Below are 26,674 nucleotides of genomic sequence, written 5' to 3' on the forward strand. Positions count from 1 at the left end.
AATGACGTTACAACAGTTTTCCTGAATGCAGCTGGCGTCCTTGTGTTTTTTTTATAACGCTATTTATTTTATATTGGGTTAAAGGTGCAATAGGTGATTGTCTGCAGAAACATTTTTTGGTTGTGCCGGTTGAAATCAAAATAGTCGGGCCGAAAATGACTATAGGCAGCCCAAGCTGTCTGTCAACATGTGGATTCGTATTTCTACTCTGTTCGCGCAGATATATGTGTCATCAACGCGTGCTTGCCTGGTGGTGGCAGACATTAGGTGAGTTCGTATTGACATATATGCTCGTTTCAGTCGCTCTCGCGGTACTTCGATATCATGCACCGATCGGTGGCTGCGGTGCGGTTTCAAGTCAAACACACCTATAGTGAAGATGGCAGACAAACAACACCGACCTGACCCTGCCGAAAGACAGTCAATGACTCATGGCGTAATGTTTAAATGTTGATCCTCTTTTCTGTGCGCGGTCATGACTTTAGGGGGCGTGGCTTTGGATGGCAATTAGCATTAAGTAGAGAAGCGCGTTTTCAACGCTATCAGGCTAAAGGTAGCATTTCCCCAGATCTACTACGTCTTTAAATGCTGATTTTTTTTAATAAAATTGGGATGCGAGTATAATTACACTTTATGAATTCAACATAAAAAAGCAAAACCTATGAACTTTGTTTGATAATGTCTTAAAGCAAAACATTTATTATTAATTGATCTATTATGAAGATATTTAACAGCCATACTGTCATGTAGTGGTCATGGTATTACATATTTTAACCTTAAATACTATGCTAATTGTAATATAATATGCATATTAAAAAATCTAATGCTCTTCAGCGGCTCTGATCCCAGCCGTGAAAAAAATAAGTGTCCTCTTGCAGTTAATAAAACATTTCGTTTGTAGTAAAGACACTCACCCAGTATACTTTACAGTATTTATTTTATTTGCATCCCGATTTTGCATATTTGTGCTTGGAGGTCTTTCTGACAACACACTATTAGACCGTTTTTCAAAACTAATACTTGGTCGAAAGGAAATGAAAACTGGCGAGAGAGAATGATAAAGAAAAATGGGTGTAAGGAAAAAAAACATTAAGAACAAAAACATTTTCAGAATATTCAACAAACTTTATTACACTTATATTTAAAACTAAAACAAATAAAACCTAAGAGACAAACTCAGTGATTCAATCTCTCGAATAAACGTTCAAACTACTCCATCTCAGCAAAAATATACAATATTAAGACCTTTTCTGAATGCTTTACGGCAATCCATATACGGTGGGCAGCGTAAAATGTGCAGATAGTCCAAGACGCATAAATTAACATAAATAAAACTCAGTCAAGCACACAAAATTAACAGTGATTAGACCGTTAACCAATCACCCCTGGTTAATCACCTCATTTGTACCTTCCTACATAAAAACTAGTAAGCTCTGCAAAAAAAAAAAAAAAAAAAAAAACTTTCCATATTACACAGGCTAATAAGCTGTCAACTGGTGCAAATTAATTCTATAGTTGTGAAGTTAAATGGAAGAACTGGCAGGTAAGGCAGACGGATAATGGATTAAAAAAAACAACCCCACCTGGTTTACAGTTGCTAATGAGAATATTCAAGTACAAAAAAAAAAAAAAAAAAACTCATCAGCTTCAGGTCTAGGCAAGTTATGATTTTAACAAATATAGCTTTCTGTGCAGCAAAAAATACAGTATATTTGAAGCAAAATATAGGTCCTGAGATAGCTCTACATCCAGTAGTAAATTATTTAGGCAATAAAACTAACAACAAAAATTCCCATGTCAATTGGACAAAAATCAAAACTTGGCAAAGTTGTGAACGTTAACTCGTCTATCTTAAGGTCACACATTCATTAATACGTTCCACAGTAGTGAGAACATTTTAAGGCAATCTCAAGAAGCTAGTGGTGAGAAGCTGTGCTTGAAGTGCAGTTTTGAAGGGACACCCTCGCTCTCATTTGGGGGCTTTGTGGTCAAACAGCTGCAGGTCAAGCCGAACCCAAACCTCTCCAGTGGGAACTTCATGTAGCAGCAACCTCCTAGTGGACGGACCTTTATTCTCAAGCTCTTTCTTAATAGTGGCTACAGGAACCTCGGTGCGACCCAAGAAGTCTACGGAGGAAGAAAGACAAACGTAACAACGTCGGTGTGTGATTAAACATGTTAAAACATAAAGATGCTGTCCAGTTTAACAAATTATACAGAAGCCGTAGTATGCTCGCTATTTCTCACACTCACCATCTGGTGAAAACTGTTCCCGCTCAAAGATCGTAATGCAGAGGACATCTTGATACAGGTCTTTAATGTGAAACTGACAATTGAAATTCCACTTGGGGTTGACGGTGTCATTGATGGTTCGGGAAGTGTAACACTGAGAACCCATGGTCACTTCACAGTATGGATTACTTTTTCCTAAAAAAACAAAACAAGTATTAAACTACTGATTTGGGAAGATTTTTTCCAATTATCGTTATACAATAAAACCGCTCACCGTTTGGTTTGGAGGATTTCAGCTCTGTTGCCTCCAAGATGGTGACTAGCAGGCGACCGATTCCACTTGCCTTCATTGATCGAGCTGTGAAACAAAAAAACGAGAACTTAGCCAACCTGTTGTATTGCTTATGTTTGTTTATTTCCAGACTATGAAATACACTGCCAATCAAAACGTTGGGGTCAGTAAGAATTTATGTAGTAAAGCAGGCGTTTCATTCAGAATGAACGGTGACAGTTGGAGGGGTGTGGTTACTTATGTCATCAAAGGCTGTCGTTTTAGAGGAGAGGAGCATTTTCAAATTTGGATTAAAGAGGTCAAAACACAACAATTTTCATAGATTAATTGTTATGAATTGTTAAAAATAGTAATGTGTGCTTACAAAATAAATCTAGTAAATTTGGATTTCTCGCCAAAACACGCATTTATTCATATCATGCAAAGCTGAATTTACATTACTTTTATATCATTACCCCAGTCTTCAGTGTCATATGATCTTTCAGAAGTCACTGATAATAAATGTTTGAGTACCAAATCAGAATATAACAATGTTAAAAACTAATTTGCTGCTTAATATTTTAGCCAAAATATCTTTTTCAGGATTCCTTGATGTATAGAAACCTCAAAACAAGTATTTTTGAAAATAAATATTCTTTGTAACATTATAAAATGTATTTACTGCAAAATTACTGAATAAAAGTATTAATTTAACAAAAATATTACTGACCTCAAACCTTTGGATTGTTGTGTAATAGCTGAGTGCACATATTTAGCGTATCAAATAAATAAATACATAAAACCTACACTGATAGGCCTTTTCCCGTTTCTTCTTCTCCGTCTCAATGAATCCTTCTGATGCCGCTTTGATTTTCTGAACCCATGCAGTCCTAGCAGGATAGCAAGGAGATCAAACAATTAGGTTTTTTTGCTAGCATAAAAAAAAAGGGGTTTTTTTTTTCCTCTACCCATGCAGTGTGGCGACAACAGCATTCCTTTGTTGGTTCATAAAGCCTCTGGTGTGTTCAGTAAATAGTGGCTTGCTGATAAGAGTGATAAAGCAAGCGATCGCTGAAACTGACCTCTCGTTGATGTTCTCGGTCTTCAGTGTGTACACACGATCTATGTGGGAAATGTGGAAAACAGGCTCGTCGCTGGACGGATCTGAAGGAAGCTTCACCAGAACTTCATTCAGGAACACAGGCTGGGAACACAAACATACACAATACTCCAGTTTTATTTGGAAATGTTTTTGCCCTGAAGGCTTAACCATACAGGAGCACTACTCTATAAAAGATAATTGGAACCCTACCGTCTTATAGATCTTGTACTGGGTGTTGGACTTGGGGCTGAAGAGCTTGTCTGTTCCTGAGGACGTGAACTGCTTGACGGCTTGAGTGAACAGCATAAAGTCGTTGAAGAGAAAGACGTATAGCTCCTTATTGCTCTTTGTCTTAAACACTTTCCCGCTGTGCAGCAATTTACGAGGACCCAAGCAGTTGGTCAGAGAGTTGAAGGTCAGATTCTAGATAAATGGCAATAGAAGAGTAAAAAAACAACACTACATACTGCATAATATGAAAGGTTAAGCCAAAGTCTTTAAATTAATTCAAATTTAGTCTATGATTTAAAAAAAAATAAAATAAATTTACATTATGCATTAAATTGATCAGAGACAGTTTACAATGTTAGTTTTTGTTTTTTTACAATATGACATTTTTCTTAAGTGCCAAATCAGCATATAAAATAGTTCATGAAGAATCACTAAAACTGGACTTTATGCTAAAAATACAGCTTTTACTTCATTTTTGTTCAAATAAACACATCATTAGTGAGCATAAAATACTTCTTCGAAAATATTTAAAAACCTTACAGGCTTCAAACTTAAGTTTGATCTATTTCACACGTACAATTTATTCTTTTTTGTGGTTTATGTTTATGTATGTATTTATTAGGGTCAAACTTGGAAAAAGTGCTAAACCATAACACTAACAGTAGGTGTATTTGTCCCCCAAAACATTAACGTTTGTCTGTTTAAATTACAAAATTATTTAGGTTTTTCTGAGCCCAAATTTTTGACACTAAAATGAATTTCTTTAACCCCAAAACCTTTTTTTTTTTTTTTGTTGTTGTTTTTTTACATTTACACTCATGATTTTCCATTCTTTAAATTGCCGCTAGCCTATGTTTTGCCCATTTGTCAGTAAGAGTTTTAAAACACAAAAAAGGTAATACTTTTTATATGTTTTAATACAATATGTATGTCAAATGTATGCTTTTTCTGACTTGTACGTATTACACTGAATGCCAGTGTAACAATATGTCCACAAAAGCTTTACATTTTATGCTCCAAAAACGTATTTGAAGCCTGAAAAGTAGACACTTGACTTACATTAATGTGCATTCTATGGAACTTTTGTGAATTCGGATATCTTGAAGTCTTTGACCCATTAACACCTTGTTTTTATCATCTGCGTTTTGTCTCTGTGTACTGGAAGCTTGTAACACTAAAACAGATTTCTTGTATATGCAAACATACTTGGCAGTAAAGCTCCTTCTGACTTCTCAATGGTAGCGTTTGCCTAGCTTAAGTCTGATCTTGTAATGTATGTTTTGAGCATCAGCTACTTGTATCAGATGGTACATAGACCGTCAGATGACTAAATGCTGTGCTTTTTTACCTCTGTGATGCCTTCACTCTGCACATGGGATTGGATCCACTCCAGCCTATCAGAGTTCTCCTTCTCCCTGACACCTTCGTTCACCTGAGAGCAGAGAAGCTCTGCCTTCTCCAAAGCCTCTCGCAACTGATTAAAGTCAGTGTGGCCATCTGGAGTACTTTCCAAGATCTGGACACACACACACATTCACTAATCATTTGCACTGTCTACCAACATCTAAAAATAACCGATATAGATTAACGAAACTGATCTAAAATAAGTCATTTTCACTTTACTCACATTTTTAATGTGGAGAGGATAGCGAGTGATCCTTTGCATAGGTTTGAGTAAAAAGCTGGATAAAGGCATTCCTTTACAACGGTAGTCTGTAGCAATTTTCTGAAAAAAAAAAAAACTAAAATTAACGTAAAAACACACTGATGATGTAAATACAAATTATAGTATTACATTTGACTATTAATTCTACTACTTGAGATATACTGTATGCACTCAAAAATGTCCTTCTGAAAGACCACAAACTGCAAAAAAATAAAATAATTAAAATTTCATTTATTAAGATATCAAATCAAAGATAAAATAGCTTTGCATAATTTTGGTTTGATAAAAGTGAAATAAAGCTTAAATGTCTATTTTAACAAGGCTTTTTAACCGTTCAAGTGATGCATGTGAAGCTACCTTGAGGAAAGTTTTGAAGTCCGCCTCCTGATCGGTTCTCTGTTGCAGCAGCGTGGCACCGTTCAGCTGACAGCTGCAGAAGCGGATGTAGGCCTGCATGTGTGACAGCTCAGAGGCCAGGATGTCTCCGATCATATGAACAGGCATGTTCTCTCCTCCCGTCTTTTTCCTCGCTGTCAGTGCCCTGACAATATACACAGCATGCATGAAACACTGCACACTGGAAAAAGACACAGATATTCAGAAGTTAACCTTACATACTTCAGCATCTTTGAGTTGCACTGGATAAGCTCTCTCCAGTTGACAAATATCATGTTCATTTCAGTCTCAGTGAGACGACCTGATTCAGACATGGGTTTGTAGAAGACCTTAAGAAAGACAACAAGAAAAACAAATGCTATATTACACTATTTGGAATATTTGTACTTTCAATGCACTGTTAATTTGTACTGTCATACTGAAAAATCATTAGAATATATAAACTCAAAATACTAAATTTCATTTAATAACTAAACAAATAATTGTACATTTTATTCAGATTTCTAAGACGAACTGGACAAAACCGGTTTGCTAAAAAAAAAAAAAAAAAAAAAAAAAAAAAAAAAAAAAAAAAAAGTTAAATGTGAATTAGTTGTTATTCTGTGTACCTCAAGGACCAGCTGTAGATCTTCATTGTATTTCTCCTCTGTCTCAATGAGCTCATGGATGTATCCCTGCCGTTTCTTCTCCTGCGGGCTCATTGAATCCAGAGTGCTCTGGTCAGCACACCCTACAAGAAAACAGTACAGGTGAACTCACCCACACACTTGAAGCCCATAAACAACAGAACACACACAAACTGACGGCTACAGAAGATCCTTCAACAGCCTTACTGCAAACACACTCAAGCACACTTAAAAGCAGGATAATGTCAGTCGCAGCGTGTTGACGACACTTCAAACCGCTCCAACGTCAGTCCTCACCTGTTGATGGTCTGTCCTTTTGACCATCCGGGGTGCCTTTAGTGGTGCCTTCATCCACATCCCAGAGCCGTAAAAATAGCAGTTTACCCCCTGAATGATCGCTCATTTTTTTATGGGCTGTGCTTTGTGAATCTGCTCATTTACTGTAATGAACACTGCAAGCATGCAGGATTATTCTGTTTTCACCCATAATACAACAGTAGGATGAAGTAGATGGCAGTGAAGATTAACTAGAGGAATGCTATCAGTACGAAACTCATGAGGGTGGTGAAATACATGAAACACCTCCATCCAAAAATAAATAAATAAAAAAATTATATATAATAGAAAAAAATATATAATAAATACAAAAAAAGACAAAACCCATTTATATCATTACATGGCTACATTGTACTATAGATGATAAAAAAACAAAACAAAAACACATTTATGGGGTTTATGGGTTTCTTTGTGTTGATTCACTTTTAAAAAATGCATATCTAAAAGTTTTTGGCACTGAACACTTATGTTACAAAAATTAAAAAGGAACGACGTTTGTTTTTTCAAAAGACTTTAATGTCTAGATTTCTTCAAATCAAATAAGTACAAGATCCAAGTATTTGAGATGTCTGAAGTATTATTAACAACATCCAATAAAATGATATTAAGGCAAACATTCGTCCACAACTTCACAACTATTTGCATAGTTTCCCATATAATATTAACAAATCTGTTTATACACAAGCGAGTCATGCACAAACAAGGCATAAAACGCAGTAAATATGTAACAATATACCTAAGGCGAAAGCATTTAATGCTTAAATTAGCATCAGCAGAACTATAATTGCACAAATACACCACAGACAGTAACAACTTGTCTTTTGCTCTTACATTGATTTTACACTGAAATGACTAAACAAATTGAATATAAATAAAATGGAAGCAAAAGAGTGAAAACCATCGAGGTGAAACCGCCTCCAAAAAGTGACAATTGTTCGTTCTTTAAAATGTCAAAGTGCCTTCAACGACCAGAGACTAATACTAAGTTTAAAGTTGCATTATGACCATATTTGAAGTGTATCGTTAGCGTGACCGCGGTGACATACTGAGGCAATTTCACACTTTGTAACATGCCTTAAAATGTAACGTCCCTTAAAAATGACCAAACTGAAGAGCAGCAGCTTTACTGTGAGTCTCAAAATGACCGTATGAAAGAAGCTGCCACCGTTAGGAAATTCAAAAAAAGAAAACTAGATTTAACTACATCCAGATTTCCAGTCAAAGCCTGGTTTTAGTTCGAAAGAGGAAAGATACAGGAGGGCGACTGGGTGTAAATGGTGGTTTCAACAGGACCACCTCCACTATAAGAGGAGGATAGCGGGTCTCTTATGGATGAAGGAAAGGAAAGACATTACGACCCTTCAGAGAAGGACACAAATGAAAAACAGGGTCTAAGAGGAAAAGATTGTAGAGACATAAACGCGTGGCTAAATATGAAGAAGTATGAGAAGACAAAACGTCTAGCATTAGATTAAATACTACATGTACACTTGTAAAAGACTGGAAATACCATTTCCATTATAACTGTCAGAATAAAATGAATCATAAGGCACCGTAAAATAACACTAAATATTGATAATATTTAAAGCAGGATTAAAAATGTCATTATAATAATGTAATGAAATTGTAATACACTCCGTCATAAATACAAATCATTTTGTATAATAAACACCCACATTTAAAAAGCATAGACAGGATTTTTAATTAAAAAAAAAAAAAAAAAAAAAGAGCAGATTTTATAGTTGCAAACACAACCAAACCCAACAAAATTCTTAAGAATACATAACCAAAATAGACTGGTCTGTTTATGGGTCTCTACTTACACTGCTGACTGGGGTCAGAATCAGAGGTGGTCATTTTCACATAGTTGGTAGGAATCAAGCCCGTGACCCCATTGAGTTCTCCTTTCCACCAGTCAGGATCGCTTTTGTCCAGCACGTTGATAATTTGACTCTTTGAGAAACTCAGTTCGTCCTCATTCGCTGCGGTGTAGTCGTATATGGCGATGACCTGGCCGACTACAGTGAGGACAGACAGAGACAGCAATGAGGAGAGATTCATGCACACGCACTCAAAAAAAAAAAAAAAAAAAAAAAAAAGCGGTTCTGTTTCTTACCAGCTGCAGTTGCAGGCGTAGATTTGCCGCTGTTTGAGCCCAGAAGCTTGACATGTGAAGCAGGGAACCAGCCCTTCTGACGTTTCTTCCCCCTGGCCTGAAGACACAAACAAAAACTTTTGGCGCTTTTTTGAGATACACGTTTATTGATTTATTTAAATATCACCAATTGTCGTTTGTACAATTCCAGATATATTGACAGTAGATTAAATTAAATCTAATAACTGAAACTCACTAATATATCCATTATAAATAACATGGCACATGTTAAGTAAAATCAGTTAAAACTGTGTTTTATTAGTTCCTTGATTAACGGAAGTGGAGGTAATGGCTCCTTTAAGGTATTTAAGCCTGAACTGCTCATTCACCTGCAGTTCCCCGAGCCACCAGCCAGAGGGGTTTTTGGTGAGGATGAGGATGAGCTGTCCTGGGGCTAGATTCAACTGCTCGGCACCTGCAGCTGTGTGAGCAGTGGTCACCTGGGCCACTTCTACAAACAAAATAACACATTATAGGTTAAATAATTATGATTAATGTTGATGTTGATATGTTGATATGTACTTACCTGGTTTCTTTGCAGGTGTTCCAAGTTTACCAGAGAGACTTGATGTCTAATGAAGAGAAAAAGAAAATGTATTATCACAAACCAACAACATGTATAAAATGTCTTTAAAAATAAAATTACATCAGCCTCCTTTGGTTTGACGTAATTGGAGGGGAAGACTCCTGATCTGTCTCCGATGCTGCCTCTCCACCACTCCCCTTCTCTCTCTGATACCAGGATGGTGTCTCCCTCGGTGAAGGTCAGGTCTCCAGGCTCAGGGCTCTCATAGGTGTACAGTGCCACATATTCTGATGACAGGATCAACAAACAAACACGGTTCAGGGGAACTCGGAACGCAATACTGATGTCAAGAGATTAATCTGTGGTGTGTTCACGGGGCGTAACAGACACAAAATACACAGAAAATGAATATACTGTACACAGACAGGGAATAAATGTCTGGGTTGACCTCAAAGAATGCTTAAATCACGCTAAAGAATTAATTATTAAATGGCACAAATATACACTTTCCCTCAACAAAGACACAATCAAATTGGTAGAAAATTTAAAAAAGTAAAAAACATTTATTTCGTTAAACCAGATTTCTATTTAAAATAAATTCATATTATTCATATACCTTCATAGCTGGATCCATCTGCTGTATCAGCTCCATCAGTGGAACTATGGGGGAAAATTCTCACATTAAAGAAGCAGCAAACTCCAAACTATTGAATAGTTTTTCAGGACAAAGCTGTTAAATGCCAAATGAATAAATGACAACCGTAAGCAAAGAAAATGAAGCCAACAACGTCAGAATTAGTATCTTTGCAGGAACCTCTGCACCTCAGGACACCAGTGAGTTTTAGTTAAAAAATACATTGAAATACCATTTCATTTGAACTTCTTCCACAGACAAAGTACATGTAACACTCACAGCTACATACTCAAGTCTATTTTGGTCACAAACATTTCAGCACTGTTATTATTCATACTGAACCACATCAGCCCTGTCGTATTTACTCTGCATGTGCATCGTTAGCGCTCAGCACTGTAACATAGCTTTTGGGGAACCACCCCTGAACCCCATTAAGCTCTCCGAGCCACCAGTTCTCCTGCTGCTCCAGAACTGTGATCACGTCGTCTTTGGAGAAGTTGAGGTGGTTGTCGGTCTTCGCGGTCCACGAGCACAGAGCTTGAGCTTGCACATTCCCCAGCACCTGAAAACACGCAGCAAATGTCACTGCATTTCACCACAAGGAAGTTGCAGCTTACTTAAACACCATGCGGTTATTCTCAAGGAATCTTGCATACCTGACCATGGTGGGAGGAGGCAGAGCCCGTGGCATGGGTGGGGGTGAAAGCGGAGTTCAACCGTGATCCACTCGGCCCATCGCTCAGTTTGCTGATGAAGAAGGTGTTTTAGAATATTCCACATCCACCATCACGCTCAAGATTCGAAATGAAACGATGCATCTTTATGAACTATATTCACACAAAGTCTTAATACTGACAGACCTTCTTCCACGTGTATTTATTTTTTTGACTTAAGCCCAATTTCGTTCATACTTTCGGACTTGGTGTGAACACGTCTTGTACTCAAAATGCATTCGGCCTGTTTTACATGAAAGACATGCAGTCTGTAGCTGTGGATGTTGTCTGTAAAAACTCTGTACCTACATGAACTTTGTCTGTGAGTGCAGATTGAGAAAGATTGTGCAAAAGGTGTGAATGAAGCATTTGAACAGTATGAGGTAGTCAGACTGGAGATCACACCTGACAGAGATGGAGACCTGTGGCTTTAGGGCTTGTTTGGTCACGAGTGGAGCCTCTGATTTGGCCTGCTTCTCCACATAGCTCTCAGGGAACCAGCCCATCTTCCCCTGTCGACAGCCGTACAGCCAGCCCTGCTCTCGCTCTATGCTCTCATCCACCTAAACAAACACAGTTCCAGCTGAGTAAACCTGAACCTTACGCTGACTTGAGTTTCACAGCTTAACTACGTTTCCACAAACACTGGAAAAAAAAAAACAGTTGGTATAACTGCCACACAGAATGTTTTCTGCATCACACATAAGAAAAAACAAAGAAAAATCATTCTGAAATTGCAGATAAATATGAGAACACACACACACAAACATCAGAATGTGAAAGTTTGAAAGTCTCTTGGTCACCGAGCTAAATCAAAAACACAGTAAAAACAGTAATATTGAGAAATATTATTACTATTTAACGTAATTGTGCCGGTTTCTTTATTATTAGCCATACATATTCCATGTCACATTGAGTTTTTTTTTTTTTTTTTTTTTTTTTTTAAATCTAAAAGCAATAGATATTTTGCCTTTTAAATTTTGGAGTAAACCAAGCCCCAGGCATGTTTTGTGATATTTGCTCTCAAACTGACCTCAATCAGGTCATCGCTTTCGAAGGAGAGCTCATCATCATTTCTGGCAGTGAAGGGGTAGAGGGCTTTAAAGGTTGTCAGTGCCGCTGATCTCCTGTGCTGTGTGCCAAGAGGATGTCTGCTGCCTGAAATCACACAGATACCTTCAATCATTCCAATCATATCAGAGATAGCTGAACTAGACATGCTAGTTGATTTTAAATCTTACGGTATGTTTTCTTACCTTTCCTCTCCTCCAGGCCTCGCAGAAGAGCAGCAACAATGTCTGATTTAACATTGTTCTTCTTGTTATGTTCATCGTCTCTCAGTCTTGCGGCTGCAGCCTCTTCCTCCTGCTGTTTCTTCTTCTTCTCCTCATCCTGTTTCCTTTGCTCCTCTTCCCGACGCCTCCTGTCCTCCTCTTCCTGCCTTTTCCTTTCCTCCTCTTTTCTTTTTCTCTCCTCTTCTAGTTTCTTTCTCTCTTCTGCATCTCTCATGGCAGCCTCCTGTGCACGAAGTCGCCTTCTCTCCTCCTCCTCACGCTCCCTTCTTTTCTCCTCTTCTCGTCTCTCCTCCTCTTTTCTTCTCTGCTCCTCTGCTCTTCTACGCTCCTCGCGCTTCCTCTCCTCCTCCAATCTTAACTCCTCCTGCCTCTTTCGCTCCTCCTCCAGTTTTCTCCTTTCTTCTTCTAGTTTCCTCCTCTCCTCCTCCAGTTTCCTCCTTTCTTCATCTCGTCGCCTGTGGTCCTCCTCTTGCCTCCGTTTTTCCTCAAGTCTGCGTCTCTCCTGTTCTCTCCTTTCTTCCTCTTCCTCCCTCCGCCTCCTCTCCTCCTCCTCGCGGGCCTTGCGCTCTCGTTCTGCTTGTTCTCTAGCAGCCTGTAAACGAGCTTGTCTCTCCTTCTCCTCCTCCTCACGAAGTTTGGCTTCTCTTTCCTCCTGTATTTTCCTCTGTTTCTCCTCCTCATCACGCCGCAGTTTCTCCTGCCATTGCCGCTCTTTCTCCAGTTTGATGCGTCTGTATAGGAGAAGGCATTTAGCTTGTAAAATCAGGAATTCTTTTAGGTCTGATTTCACAAGGCTTAGTTTAAGCCAGGACTAGGTCTTAGTTAAATTAACCCCTGGTTTCAAAGACAAGGCTTAAACCAAGTCCTAGACTAAAATGTTAATATGAGCAGTCTCAACTAAAAGAAAGTTGCATTGGCTGATCTTAAGACATGCCAGTGTCTTTGTTTTGTCTTAGAAAAAAGTATTACTGGTGTGCATCCTAAGGCGTGTTTATAAAAATTACTCAAATGTCCAAATTGAACTATGTCCTAAACCTAGTTTAGGCTAAGTCCTGTGAAACAGACCAAAAAAATAAACAAATAAAAATTGTACCTCTGCTCTTCCTCTTCTCTTCTCTTGTTCTCCAGTTCCTCTTGCTTGCGTTTCTTTAGCTCTCTGATTTTCTCTTCCTTAATAGTTCGTAGCTTTTCCAAAGCAGACTGCTGTGTCTTCTGGCTCTCTCTGAGATCCTAATTAACAAACCAGAAGATTATGAGACACTGAGAACAACCTTACGATTAAACTGAAATCAAAATTTACATTAACACTGATATTTGGTTTTTAGCTTAACTGTTAATAAAAGAAAAGTTGGTTTTCTACTGAATTGATTATTGCGTTTAGGCCTTGAGGTAATATTTTTAGCACACGTCTGACTCCATTCCGGTATGCAATGCATAATTTTCCATATTCCAAATCAAAACTAGTTTATCCACATCAAGTTTTTCCCAATCAAAAGGTAGATCACAATAAAAGGACTGATGTTGACTTTAAGCCTCTAAAGTGACTAAAACTTAAAAAAAAACTAAATTAAAATTATAAAAAAAAAATAAAAAAAAATAAATTAACACCAAACTAACACTTTATAAAATGAATATTATTATTTCACATTGCGATCAATGTGTGAACCTTTTTAAAATAATTAAAAATAATAATAATAATAATAATAAAACATATGTACCCCACCTCTGAAAAGACTTCCCTTGTAAAAAAAAAAAAAAAGACAAAAAAAGGCATAGACAAATAATAATATACAGTATCACCTGATATGTTTATATTTAATCTCCCACTGAATAATGTTTCACTCATAACGAGTCACATTATGGGGGTTAAGCGCATCCTTTTCTTATAATAGGAGTGGTAAAGAACCTTTGGTAATGATCTAAAGGTGAAGCTGCTACAGTAAGAGCGAGCAGGAAAAAGGGAAAAAAAGAGACCTTCAAAAGGAAGAAGAGATTGCTGAGGCAACTCAGTAAAGAGAGCAGGCCTTTAAGCATGCAGTCATCCATTTCCTCAAACTGCAGCGAAAGCCAGGGAGAGACAGACAAGTAGACAGACAGACAGAAAAGCTCTACAGCTAGTGATAAAGACACAGGGACAAAAGCATAGGGGTTACTCGCATTAGTGTCATCAGGAACAGTCTATATGCTGTTAGCACTGATCGGTTAAGAAAGATTTGTTACAGAAATGCTAAATAGCTGGGGAATAAAATAGTTTGTGCAGCTTAGTTTGTGCTGCTCTGAATGGTTTGCATGCATTTATTAGTCATGGCTGCGTAATAGCTCAGCTCTTTAATAGCTTACCTGGATTTCTTTCTTATACTGATCCATATCTGCTAATTTAACTGTAGTTTCCTTCTCCAAAGCATTAAGCTGCTCTTTAAGCTTTCGACAGGTAAGATCCTTGTCTTCTACATTCCTCTGTAAGGTTTTCACTGTCCCAACTGCATCAAACAAAAAAAAAAAATAATAATAAATGTTGGTGCGCTTTTAAAATTGCAGGGAACATGGTTTATTATTAATATTATTACTGGGGGAGCAATAACTGTCCAAATATGTCTTACTAGGGAGGTTGTTCAGACTCAGGCTGCGGAGTCTGTCATTGAGTTTTTGCTGTTCTATGGTCGACTGGCCCAACTTTCTCTTAAATTCCTGCCAAAAAAAAAAAAAAAAAAAAATATATATATATATATATATATATATATATATATATATATATATATATATATATAAATACATAAAAGTCATATATGATTACATATATATATATATAAGCAGTCTACATATAAAATAAAAAAATGTTTTAAAAGTCATTTTATTACAAAATGAATATATATGAAGCAGTCTACATCTAATATATATAAAAATATATTTATATAGACATATTTATATAAATATATATATATATATATATATATATATATGGAACTTGAATTCAAAAGTTCATTTGTGCTATTTCAGATGCAGCAGTCAGACCTCTAACTGTTTCTGCAGATAGTTGATTTCTGTGATGCAGGAGTCTCTTTTCTGGTTGATCATTTCGAGCTCATTTTTATGAATTCTCTTTTTGCCTTCAGCATCTCGAAGCTTGTCAGAGATTTGTTTCTGCTTGTTGCCCTAAAAAGAGAGAGGGATATCAATTTTAAAAAAGGGGAATTAGAATAATTTTGTACATAATAGAAATGTGTTGTGCAGTAGTGTGTAGTTGAAGTGTAGTAGTTGACAACATTAAGTCTTATATCCTCACCACAGCCTCCAGCTCCATCTCCAGACTCCTCTTCTTGGCTCGGAGCTTAATGATCTCCTCCTGCTCCTCACTCTTCTGGTTTAGGAGCTCCTGCTTTCTCCTCCTCTCCCACTCAAGCTGCCGCTGGCGTTCCAGCTCCTTCTTGGCTGCCTGTAAGGATCATCTCATGAGTGTTTAGCAAAAATGTTTCCTTGAATTTTGTGCATGTATATAAACGTTTTGAGAAACGTAAACACATTTTGGGAAATGAACCTGAACCTCTTACCTCCTTCCTCTCCAGCTCTCTGAGTCTCTCCTCCTCTCTTTGTCTCTCCAGCTCCCTCTGTCGCTCCAGTCTGAGCTCCTCTTCCCTCTTCCTCTTCAGCTCCAGCTCTCGTGCCTCCCTCTCTCTTCTCTCCTGCTCTTCTCTGGCCATCTGCGCCCTCCTTTCCTCTTCTCTGCGCTGCTGCTCAAGCAGGGCCTGTCGGCGCTTCTCCAGCTCAGCATTTCCCATCTCCATATTTTTCTTGAACTTATCCTCAAAAGTCACTAGATACACAAAGCACACAACAATTATGATAAACTGTAAGCAACACAAATATAAAATGTATACATTTTTTTGGCAACATCATCTTTTTAATGCAATAATATTTATACATTTGTTTGTATAAAATAATACGGAGAGATGAAGCTAAAAATAAGCTGTGGCTAGTCACAGCCAGGTAAGCGCACTAAAATTAGATTTTATTCTATATTCAGAAAATTATTCATACCAACTGCTTAAACGGCTTTTTCACCAAATCAAATAATATTTCACAATCTGTGTTTTAACTCTTTGATACCTGATGTAAACGTGGGAGGTTTTTTTTTTTAAAGCAAGTTATAGATATTTGAATTATGTAATAATGGGTGTGGAGTAAGCCCATACAATTGTTCCTTGATTTCTGTGGAGGTTCAGACTCATAAAGGTCCTCAGCCAGGCCTGCATAGATCGAGGGAGTGGTCCCATTCACAGAATCACCATGCTTCCCCCTAGAGGTTCACATTTATGAAGAAAAAACATTGACAAAATAAATGAAGCAATTCAGATAGTAATTTAACATGTATTTTACAACCAGAGTTTTGGATTTGAAAAAGTCAGGTTACAAACTAGTCAGAAGTACCTCAATGTTGATGGCACCAGCTCTGAAGGAAGTGCCATAGGCAGCGGCTGTCCCATTTTAGCCATGTCTACCAGATGCATAGCAAGAATAAACTCATCAGCCTGCAGTTTACCATCCTTATTCACATCAGCAAGATTCCTGACAAAAACAAACAAACAAACGTGTCATAAAATCAGGGCACACAACTAATTTACACAATCTGAAATGTTCAAAATTCAAAAGAAAAAGAATCATATGCCAAAGAGAAAAAAAAAAGTACAGTTAATAAGAACAGTACATAAAAGCAGTTTTCTAAAGTTACCTTTACATGCTTTATAATATTAGGCCTGCCATAAATTAACAATTACATGTATATAGTGCATGCAACCACTCTCGTGCAAAGAAATCTTGATTAAAATTTTATAAAAAATGTCTCATGCAAAACACCTACCAGATGGCAGCTAGCTGAGTCTGAGTAAGCATTGTTGTAGCCATTGCAGTTCTCACTTGAGGACCTGCAGAAGAAATAATAATAATTAAAAAAAAAATCATATGGATGCTAATTACCATATTCATAGAACAGGATTTTTTACTAGAAAAAAACCTTACAGCTGAAAAAGTCTTCACTGCCATTTTTTTAACAACCAGCTTGTTGATACTGTCGCTGTACTAAAATAACTGGTCTGACTAGAGCTGGTTGATATTCCTAATGTCACAATGCTGAAATCCTCCTAAACCATCAACACATTACAACACCTACAAACTCTTCTCAAACAGAAAAATGAGTGCCATTCTCAAGTTACGTGTAACAAAACAGCTTCCCCCAGAGATGTAGGCAGTGAGCTTACACTTAATGCCATAAACCTGTGAGATAAACCTTACAAAGTCATGTTGTACCCATGTCCTCATTCCTGCAATTCTTCTTTGTCATGTGGTATGTAAGTGATACAGTCAACTGCTTTGCAGATGAGCCACATGGGTGTGGATTGCCATCCTACTGCACCACTAGCCTTCAGCAAAAGTCTCTACATCCTATATTAACTTTAAAATCATGAGATTATTATAGTAATCACAGTGGCATTTTAAAGGTTTTGACCCCAGGCATTCTTAAAGATAGTCTACAGCGCATTAGTGCTATCTGAACTTTGGCATTATTTGCACACTAGTAAGATAAACAACCGTTTTCTTTTTAAAATCCTTTATAATTAAATACCTGTTAGATAACCAATCATTTGCTTGTCCAGGCTGTTAAACTGCTGCCTGTATTTGAGTCGTGATGCCTGTGGGACGGCCCAATCAGAAGGGCCGCCCTTAGGAGAGTTGCTGGCCAACGATGTAGAGGGGGAGGAGTTTGAACTGTAGACATAAGAACACAAGTCACTTTGCATGCGGATAGTAATCAGTCAGTCGATTAATTATATACTATATACTCAGGTCCATGTGTGAAAGTTCCTGACCTGCTCGAGCCCAGGTCCAGCAAAGATGGAGTGACGGAGAAGCCCAGCGGAGAAGAAGAAAAGGAACTTGAAACCGGGATAGCTACAAGAAAATAAAAAAACACAAACAAACACACCTGAACAAGAAATGTAGGCAGTGTGTCCAGAGACAGAGTGTACCAAGAATTAATGAAAAAAACATATCATGCATGAGAGTCATCATTTTGAGATGGCATTTGAATAAAGAGCTGCTTGTTAAATCAAGATATAGCTCAGTCTTATAGGCACAAGCTAAGCTAGTCCTGACACAGGAAGGCTAAAGAGAGAAAATGCTGACTGCAGTAAGAGATCAGTGTCATTTCACCTTTAGCACGCTGTAAATTAACAAGGGCCCTTGGCTTTAACAACATATCCACAATGACACAACACTATCATTCAAAAGCTGAACCCAAACAACTTAATGCAGTGTAAAAAATTCAATAAGGATGCATTAAATTGATTCAGATTAATAGCACAACTTTCCAATGCTACAAAAGAGTTTTGCTATTAATCTGAATCCATTTAATGCATCCTTGTTAAATATACAGAACTGCCACACTGAATCTTCAAAATGTCATAATCTGTATGACTAGATTCAAGCTTTAATGGCATGTGACGTTACAGTGTCTCTTACTGGAAGTGAGCGGGATGGGGGTCGGTTGTAGAATGGCAATAGGTCCGTTAGGCAGGGCCGGAGTGCTGATGGTGGGCATCACTGGCACTGACAGACCGGGGCCCATCATGGGAGTCATGCCTGGCATGGGACTCATGGTGGTCATTGGTATGGGGGTCAAAATGGGCACGCTGGGCATCATGGGTACATTTGGCATAGCTACCATTCCTGTAAAAGCACAAGGGCAAATTCAAACAGACCCATCATGACAATAAGAAATCAAGATTACGCAAGGTTTTCGAACCATTTCTTTTTATGAGGCCTTGCTATGAGTTTAACACTAGCAAAAATCTATTTTGTACAAATATCAAAAACAAGAGCTACATCTCAAAGCTGAGAAGCTGAAGACATGTTTGTACACTTTGAAGGTTGTGTTGACAGCCATCTGTTTCACGTTACAACTCGACTGCATCTTGTGGCCATCAAGCTGTGCACCTGCTGTCATACAAAGGACTTTCATGAAGACTGAGGTTTCCCCTATCAAATGAGGAAGTGTCTTTTGCAGTATTTTAGACTTTTATAGCATTGGCTAAAACTATAATTCAATTCTAAGTGTTTTTTCACCACCAAAACGGTTTTCACATAACACTAAAGTGCTACTGTACCTTTAAGGCCTAAATGACCTCTACGTAAATGACCTCCACACATTGCAGGCTGAATAGCTGAACACTGTATGCTGATGTATTGGTGGCATTCATGTGTGACTGTAGTCGGTTATGGTCACTGAAGAGAATATTTTGTGTGTTCTGTATTGGGACACTTGTGATAATTTGATTAACATTCATAATCTGTCATTACAACAATACCCAAAATGTGAATCGGTACACAATTTACAGTGCAAGAGTGTTACAATCCCAATGCCCTCTCTGATCATCGCTCTGCAGGTTATAGTGTAGTTTGGCAGCGTACCAAGAGGTGTTGCTGGCATGGTTGGAGCTGGCACAGGTGGCTGCTTCATGATGATAGGCAATGCTGTAGGAAGATTCTGTCCCTGCAGTTTCATCTTGATCAGCTTCATCGCTATAGAAAACTCTAGCCGGTCCATCCTACCATCTTTATTCATATCAGCTAGGGCCCTACAAAACACAAGCAAACAGACAAGCTATCAGGGCAAGACTTCTCCAATTTCTTTCTTTCTTTTTTTTTTTTTTTGAAGATTGTGCATGATCTGGATTTCTTACCAGATCTCAGCTAGCACAGACTGGGGAAGCCCTGATTGAATGAAAAAGTTCCGTGCCTTCTCCCCTATACAAAAAAAAAAAGTTTGGAAAAATAAATAAATTATAAATAAATTAAATAACAAAATTGGTAAATGATAATTTCATATCTAGCATATAAACTAATTTGTTTGTACATATAATAAATTCCAAAATATTATTTGCTTATTCAAAATTTAAATGGATAATAAAAATCATAATTATATAAATAAAAACAGGTTTTTTTAACATTAACACCTTCGAATAATGACTCCCCATCACATACCTGTAATGAAGCCATGTACTGGCGAGAGGGTGTCAAACTTCTGATCATGTTTGTCCCTCTCCTCTGGGGTTATAGCCCAAATACTCCGAGCACCTTAAAAGAAGAGTAGACAAAAAGAATAAGGGACGAAGAAGAGAAAAAGAAATAAAGTGCAAATGGATTCAATATTCTAGTATCGGCAGGTACTTTTAAATGAACCGTTTGAATGGTATTCGCTGCACATCACTTCTGTCTTTCAGAATTGTTGTATCAAAAATAAATACAAAAAAAATAAAAATCATATCCTATCTGTAATCATGTCATTTTTGGAGAAAAAAAAAAAAAATCGGGTTTATTAGAAATAACACTCTAAATTCGTATACACACTAGTCTAGACTCTATATAATGTATGCCTGCGCTCTGTAGAGGTATTTTGTCAAGTTATTTGCAAAATAAATGTAAAATGTCACATCTTTAAAACAACATTATTACAAACAATATATAACGCACACCACTACACACTATACAACATTTCAGTTTGCTTTGTCTAGGTCTGATTTTACAAAACCCAGACTGGTAAAATTTAGGACGAAAAGGTAAAATAAAATTAAATATTAAAAAGACAAACTATTACATTAGTCAGACTGAAATTGAACTTTTAAAGTGAAAGTGCATATACGGTAGATGCACTTAGTGTCACCCTGATATTTATTGCAATTTCAGAGTTAAGTCGGCTTAAAGCAGCAGTATACATAAAACTCAAAACTATACGCATTCTATAAAAATGTCATGCCATTTATTACATAAAATTAATAGTGAGCTGTCATTTTAAATAACAAAATAAAGAGGAAATGACATAATTTGAGGAGCCAAATTTAAAATCTGTCCAGTTTTACATTCACAATTTGATTAGCTGAACATAACATATCTACTTTATCACATAACATTCTTCCAGTGCCTTGGAATTGGACTCTGCAATGCTTATTCAAAACAAAAAAACAGCAGCCATTTTGGCTGAATTTGTCTGAATGTCCTAATATTCATTCATTCATTCATTCATCTTTATAAATATAAACATTCTCCAAAAGGCAGACATGCCAAAGAACGTCTCGTAAAACTAAACTTTTAATAAACAACCTCAGTTGAAACATTTACAGAGTGGCGCCATAATGTTCTTCAAATGTATAGCTACTGAGAAAACTGGGAAAGTATCTTCAAAATGTATATTTTAACAAAATAGTTATCAAAAATCAATAAGCAGTGAGGTGTCAGTGTGACAGATGGGCTGCTGACAAGTAGAAATCAAAGCAGACGGTCAGACCCACTGGTGTGTGTGTGTGTGTGTGTGTGTGTGTGTGTGTGTGTGTGTGTGTGTGTGTGTGTGAGCAACGCATGCTGCAGTGTGTGAGAGCAGCATAGCACCTGCACACACGCTGCAAATATAAACGAGACATGATAAAAAGGAAAGAACTCATGTTCTAGTGCATTTATGAGGCTAAAGGTCTTCTGTGCGCACACACACACACACACACAAATCCTGTTGGTTGGAACACGTGGGTAAACACACACACACACATAGAAACATAAAGCAGAGCTCTTACCATTCATGGCTGCAGGTGGCAGGGATATGAGGAGAGCGGTCCTGATCTCCTCGTCTCAGCTGGCTAGCTCAGTCATCTGCACCACACACACACAGAGAGAGAGAAAGAGAGAGAGAAAGAAGAAATGTCCACTCATTAATAATGCAGGCAAGGGAGTGCAGAGCTGTCGCTATCTCCATCCTGCACTCTTCGAGTGAAAGAGAGAGAGAAGAGGATGTGTGAAGGAGAGAGGAAGGGTGAGATGAGAGCTCCAAACTCCTCATACAAATGTTTTCAACAGACTAATGCTCCTTGTGCAAAAACAATGTATTAAACAATGACACTTTTATGACTGCATCAATATGCTTCTCTTAATAACAATGGATTTTAGTGCAATTAAAGCTTGATCTTTACTTCGGGAGGAAACAACGCTTTAACCCTGCAAATCCTGACACGTGAAATAAGAGCCAGGAAACCCTTATAAACAGAACTTTTAATGGATATAGTATTATGAAGTGGAAAATAAAGCTCATACTTAGAGGAAAAACACCTCAAATTTATTCAAAAGTCCCAAACTGGACAAAAATATGCAAATTGGTGCAGATGCAAATATGTAAATGGTAAAAAATTCTGATGAGTTGTCTCCTAATAATGTCTTACTACGCATAATGAAAAAGCACAATCTGGGTTTATTCCAGTAAACCTGTTAGATGAAATCATAAATATATTTACTAAATAATAGTGCTTCTGGTAAATGTCAGCGGTGGGGGTCAGTAATGGGAGTCAGCCAAGAACTCTGATTCACACATTAAATCAATTACAGTCTGACATCATCTTTGTACTGTACGCATGAAAAAAGATCAAGATGGCATATAATTATATTATATATGACTGGGGGGGTTGATATGGGTACAGACAGAGACCAAAACAGACATAATGTATAATGATTTAAATGTACGTCTGTACAAAAACAAGTATATAGATCTTATTTGCATTGCATTTCATTCACCACACAAACAATGCTAAAAATTAAACTACGCCATAACTGAAATAATAAATTTTTTCCCCACAAAGCTGCCACAGGGCAAAAAGTCAAACGAATACAAATACAAATCTATTAGTTTATTTGAATTTGAAGGGCTGTATATCCCTGAGAAACACATATGAACAGACAGGGGGCTGGTAGACACCATGCTGCCTAATTATACAAGACTGTCCTACCACAGACTAGTCACATTGTAGTTTTATACACCCCTATTAAGTGGTCAGTATATCTTTGTATATTGGCAGATCCCGAAAATGTCCAAACAGCCACTTGGTTAATATATGACTAGCACTAATCGTAAGTCACTTAACAGACCAGTTGTACCGTATCTGACAGCTGTCAGGTCTTCAAAAGCAATTACTGACAGCAGAATATACACACACACACACACACACTGAAAACAGGGAGAAAGTTGCTGACAGGAAGTGATGTGTGGCAGTATCTGGTAGGGCTGTGGGAGCAGGTCTATAGAGGAACAGAATGCAGTCAGACAGGACAAGCTTCCAGAAAAGCGCTCGCATAGGGCATGCTTGTCATGTGTGTCATATCACTCCCTTTTCTCTCATTCTCTACCCCTCTAACACACTGGCTGTGGTTTTCTTTTATTCAGAGAGTAACGAACAGATTGATTGATTTTGTTGTATTTAATGCCATGACACAAATCTGTGCAAATATTAGGCAAGTCAGATTTTTTTAAAGAAATTTCAAATGCTCATAATAATGTTAGACAGTTTAAAACTATTTAAAATATTATTTTCTATTTGAATCCGGTGATGGCAAAGCTACTCTAAAAACATTTTTATAATGTTCAATATTCACAACGTATCAAGTGCTGCTTACTATTTTAGAGGAACCAATGATACTTTTTTTTTTTTTAATTCTTTACTGAAATGACTAAGAAAAACAGCATTTATTTAATGTTTTGTAACATTATAAATGTCTTTACCATCACTTTTGATTAAATGAATGAATTAACTAAGTTGAATGATCTTGGAGAAACTGCATATTTTAACGAGAACAACCATATTTAAATGATAAACTATATGTACTGGAAAGAGAGATTCAATGCATACAGAGTCAAAGGGAAATCTCTCAAAACCGCTGTGTTCCTGAGAGCTTTGAGAGAGCGATGTTATTTCATTGTGGCTTTGCATGTTATTTGCAGCTGGGTCAAATTTTGCATCAACTGATCCACAGCAAATATTCAAGATTAAGCTCATACATATTTTGTCTATCCACTATATTGTCATTTTGTCAAATTGTCATTCTTCCTTCCTTTTATCCATTATGTTAATGTGGTACAATGCGAGAGCTGCAAAGATAGATGGTGAGGTCATAGCTGTGCACGTCCACCCACCATCTGCCTCCACCCTGCGTATGATTTAACAGCCACAAAGGAACGAAGGAAGTGGGAGGAAAGCAAAAACGAAACAGGATGTCGAACAGGTCACAAACAATGTTAAATGCTCTGGACCCACAGCCCTGTGATCGGAGAGGATATTAACCCACATTAAGACCAACAGACCCTGTCTGTTTGTAAGACCTTTCACTTTTGTGCTTGCCACTGAATTCTCAGTTCTCATAAAATGAAAGCACTGATTGTAGAAGAGAGCGTGGAGCCTTGATCATGAAAAAAATTAAAAAAACATTTCTCTGGCAATATTACAAGAGATGCTAAGGGCGGCTGGTACCGATTTAATTTCCTTATGCTATTAAATTCTATTCGCTTATTTGTCAATTAGTTTATTTTATCTTAGCGTTATTAAATGGAACTAGTTTAACTGAAATACGTCTGTTTGACAGATTCCAAGTACCCAGAGCTCTTTCTGAGAGATGTTGTCTGGTGGCTTTATGTGCAGAAGGTCATGCAGGTCACGTCAGTGAAGCCTGAACAAACAAACAGACAGCTGGCAAGAAAACATATACACTATGCATAAACATCATGCTACTAAAACGTCGCTGAACCTTTCTAAAGATGCATCAGGGCTCATCAAAAAGGATCTTGTTGGCACAGTCATCAGGACCAGTAGTTAACATTTTTTACGTGCCCAACCAATATTTCCCTAGGTGTAGTACAAGTAGCTATGTTAAAAAAAACAAAGACCCATTTTTAGCCAGTGTTATTTTAGCACATATATATTTTTGCATTACATATTTTATTTATTTTTAACTGTTTCAGTTAACAATAAGTGTACTTATATTTCAAATCCGTTTCAGTATATATATTTATTTATTACATGCATACGGTCAACAAATACAAGACACTGTATCACACTTGCTCTGCGGCGTCCTTTGTTTCTCAACCCTGTATATCATCACGGCCAACATTACCAACTGTCTTTTTGAAGCAAATATTGTTTTTTCCAGGTTGAAACCGAATAATTAACACAATACCACTGGTGGAATAGATCTGTTCATTAGTCTGCTTAGATAACATGAGCTGTTTTGAGCATTTGTGATGAAGGGCAGATAAGAGCAAGTTATGAAGATAAGCACTTGAACAACTATGTTATGCAATCTCTTTCTAACATAAAATATAAACAAAAATCCTGCTGTTAACCTCACAGGATAAGCCTGTGACCATTCACCTGAAAATAAAGGACGAAAATCAGTCATTATGGTCTGACAAACCGTTCTCCTTCACTGACCCGGAGTCTGCAAGAACATGAAAACTGAAAAAGGAATCAGCTACGTTGCTATTGATTTAAAAGAGCCCTAAATCAAAAGCCCAAGAAAGTTATGTAATGTTATATAATGTTTACAGTATAGAGTGACATCAGGTGCAAAGGGACCAATATAAGAGCAATCTATGGAACAAAAAAACGGCAAACCAATGAAAGGATCAGAAACACTGACCACTGGCCAAGAATGTTGTCTAGTTAGGTAACGCAGTACGTTTTGAAACACAACCATCATCATCATCATCATCATCTATTAGATCATGTTCCGGCAATTGTCACGTATCATTGTTGCGATATAATATGCAATAATAAGCGAATAAAGATCACTTTAACGTATTTGGTTTAACTCCACTAGACTGCTTCATACATCTGAGGGTGAAAGGCAGACAGACGAGTTTGCCACTCGTCTGGCAGGTTTGTGTGAAGAAAGTATGTTGGAAAGCACTTTGGATCAGGTCTCTTACATGAAATGACACATATGACCCACAATGAGCTCTAATATTTGTAATACGAAGCTCTGAGGGACCGTGAAGAGTGTGAAACTGGACACTTTTCCCAACTCATCACCCAACTGCTGTAAAACCGAACGATTATCAGCAAAAAAAAAAAGCTCAACGTTACACGCAACACAAACGGCATGTATGTAATAAGTATTGTAACCGTATTCTGACGAGCTGTAGAGCGTGATTGAAGCATACAGCGTTAAAAAGAGCAGACATTTGAGGAGTATAACAGGAGGTACTCACATTACACAACAGCATTATTGACTTTACGAGATCTCCAGGGAGGTAAACATATCCTTTTTCATTGTCCTCTGAATTAACGTGATGACAATCGGCTTTCGGGGCTTCTTCAAAGAACTTCTGCGGTGTTTTATTGGGAATCTTTGACAACCTGTTGCCGCACGGCGCTGTCAGACAAACAACATGGCCGACGACGGGACGTGCGCGAGCGCTGAGCGCAGAAGAGCCTTTAAGAGCCGATGGGAGGAGCTGAGAGCTGGGCCTGGCGCGCTGCTGCCCCCTCGCCAGCGGATAAACCTGTGGGCTCTGTCGGTTTCAGCGCGATTTTATGTAGTAACTAAAACATGAAATTGAAATTGAAAAAAATTAAATACAAAGTGGGTTACATCTATCTATGCTAATCATGAAGTTGGCGTTCTCCTAAGCTAA

At 37.5% G+C, this 26,674-nt stretch overlaps 1 protein-coding gene across 2 annotated transcripts; it reads right to left on the minus strand.

Annotated features, from left to right (window-relative positions):
- Window positions 1–920: 920 nt before the first annotated feature.
- Window positions 921–26,459, minus strand: itsn2b (intersectin 2b). Of its 2 annotated transcripts, XM_043262620.1 has the most exons (39): window positions 26,249–26,459; window positions 21,798–21,873; window positions 20,218–20,310; window positions 19,917–19,980; window positions 19,645–19,811; window positions 18,697–18,903; window positions 18,045–18,126; window positions 17,801–17,943; window positions 17,039–17,102; window positions 16,609–16,746; window positions 16,374–16,477; window positions 15,732–15,994; window positions 15,467–15,616; window positions 15,196–15,336; window positions 14,784–14,871; window positions 14,524–14,663; window positions 13,277–13,413; window positions 12,145–12,914; window positions 11,922–12,046; window positions 11,294–11,451; window positions 10,832–10,922; window positions 10,541–10,737; window positions 10,158–10,201; window positions 9,662–9,828; window positions 9,542–9,587; window positions 9,345–9,466; window positions 8,977–9,073; window positions 8,684–8,878; window positions 6,507–6,628; window positions 6,121–6,227; window positions 5,860–6,043; window positions 5,464–5,562; window positions 5,185–5,352; window positions 3,816–4,028; window positions 3,586–3,707; window positions 3,311–3,393; window positions 2,507–2,590; window positions 2,254–2,427; window positions 921–2,127 (listed from the first exon to the last, which is right to left on the minus strand). In XM_043262620.1, exons 2-39 carry the CDS (start codon window positions 21,802–21,804, stop codon window positions 1,970–1,972), a joined length of 5,514 nt encoding a protein of 1,837 aa, XP_043118555.1. In that variant the 5' UTR covers window positions 21,805–21,873; window positions 26,249–26,459; the 3' UTR covers window positions 921–1,969. The 2 variants fall into 2 exon arrangements, with proteins under 2 accessions (XP_043118555.1, XP_043118556.1); XM_043262621.1 differs by lacking the exons at window positions 10,541–10,737; window positions 10,832–10,922.
- Window positions 26,460–26,674: the final 215 nt, after the last annotated feature.

The sequence above is a fragment of the Puntigrus tetrazona genome, chromosome 17 (genome assembly GCF_018831695.1).
Source record: "Puntigrus tetrazona isolate hp1 chromosome 17, ASM1883169v1, whole genome shotgun sequence".
Lineage (NCBI taxonomy): Eukaryota > Metazoa > Chordata > Actinopteri > Cypriniformes > Cyprinidae > Puntigrus > Puntigrus tetrazona.

Coding starts and splice junctions, on each gene's coding strand:
- itsn2b (XM_043262620.1), bottom strand. Junction 17,103..17,800: donor AATGATTGGTTATCTAACAG/GTATTTAATTAT, acceptor TTTCTTCTGCAG/GTCCTCAAGTGAGAACTGCA. Junction 3,394..3,585: donor ACCGAGAACATCAACGAGAG/GTCAGTTTCAGC, acceptor CTATCCTGCTAG/GACTGCATGGGTTCAGAAAA.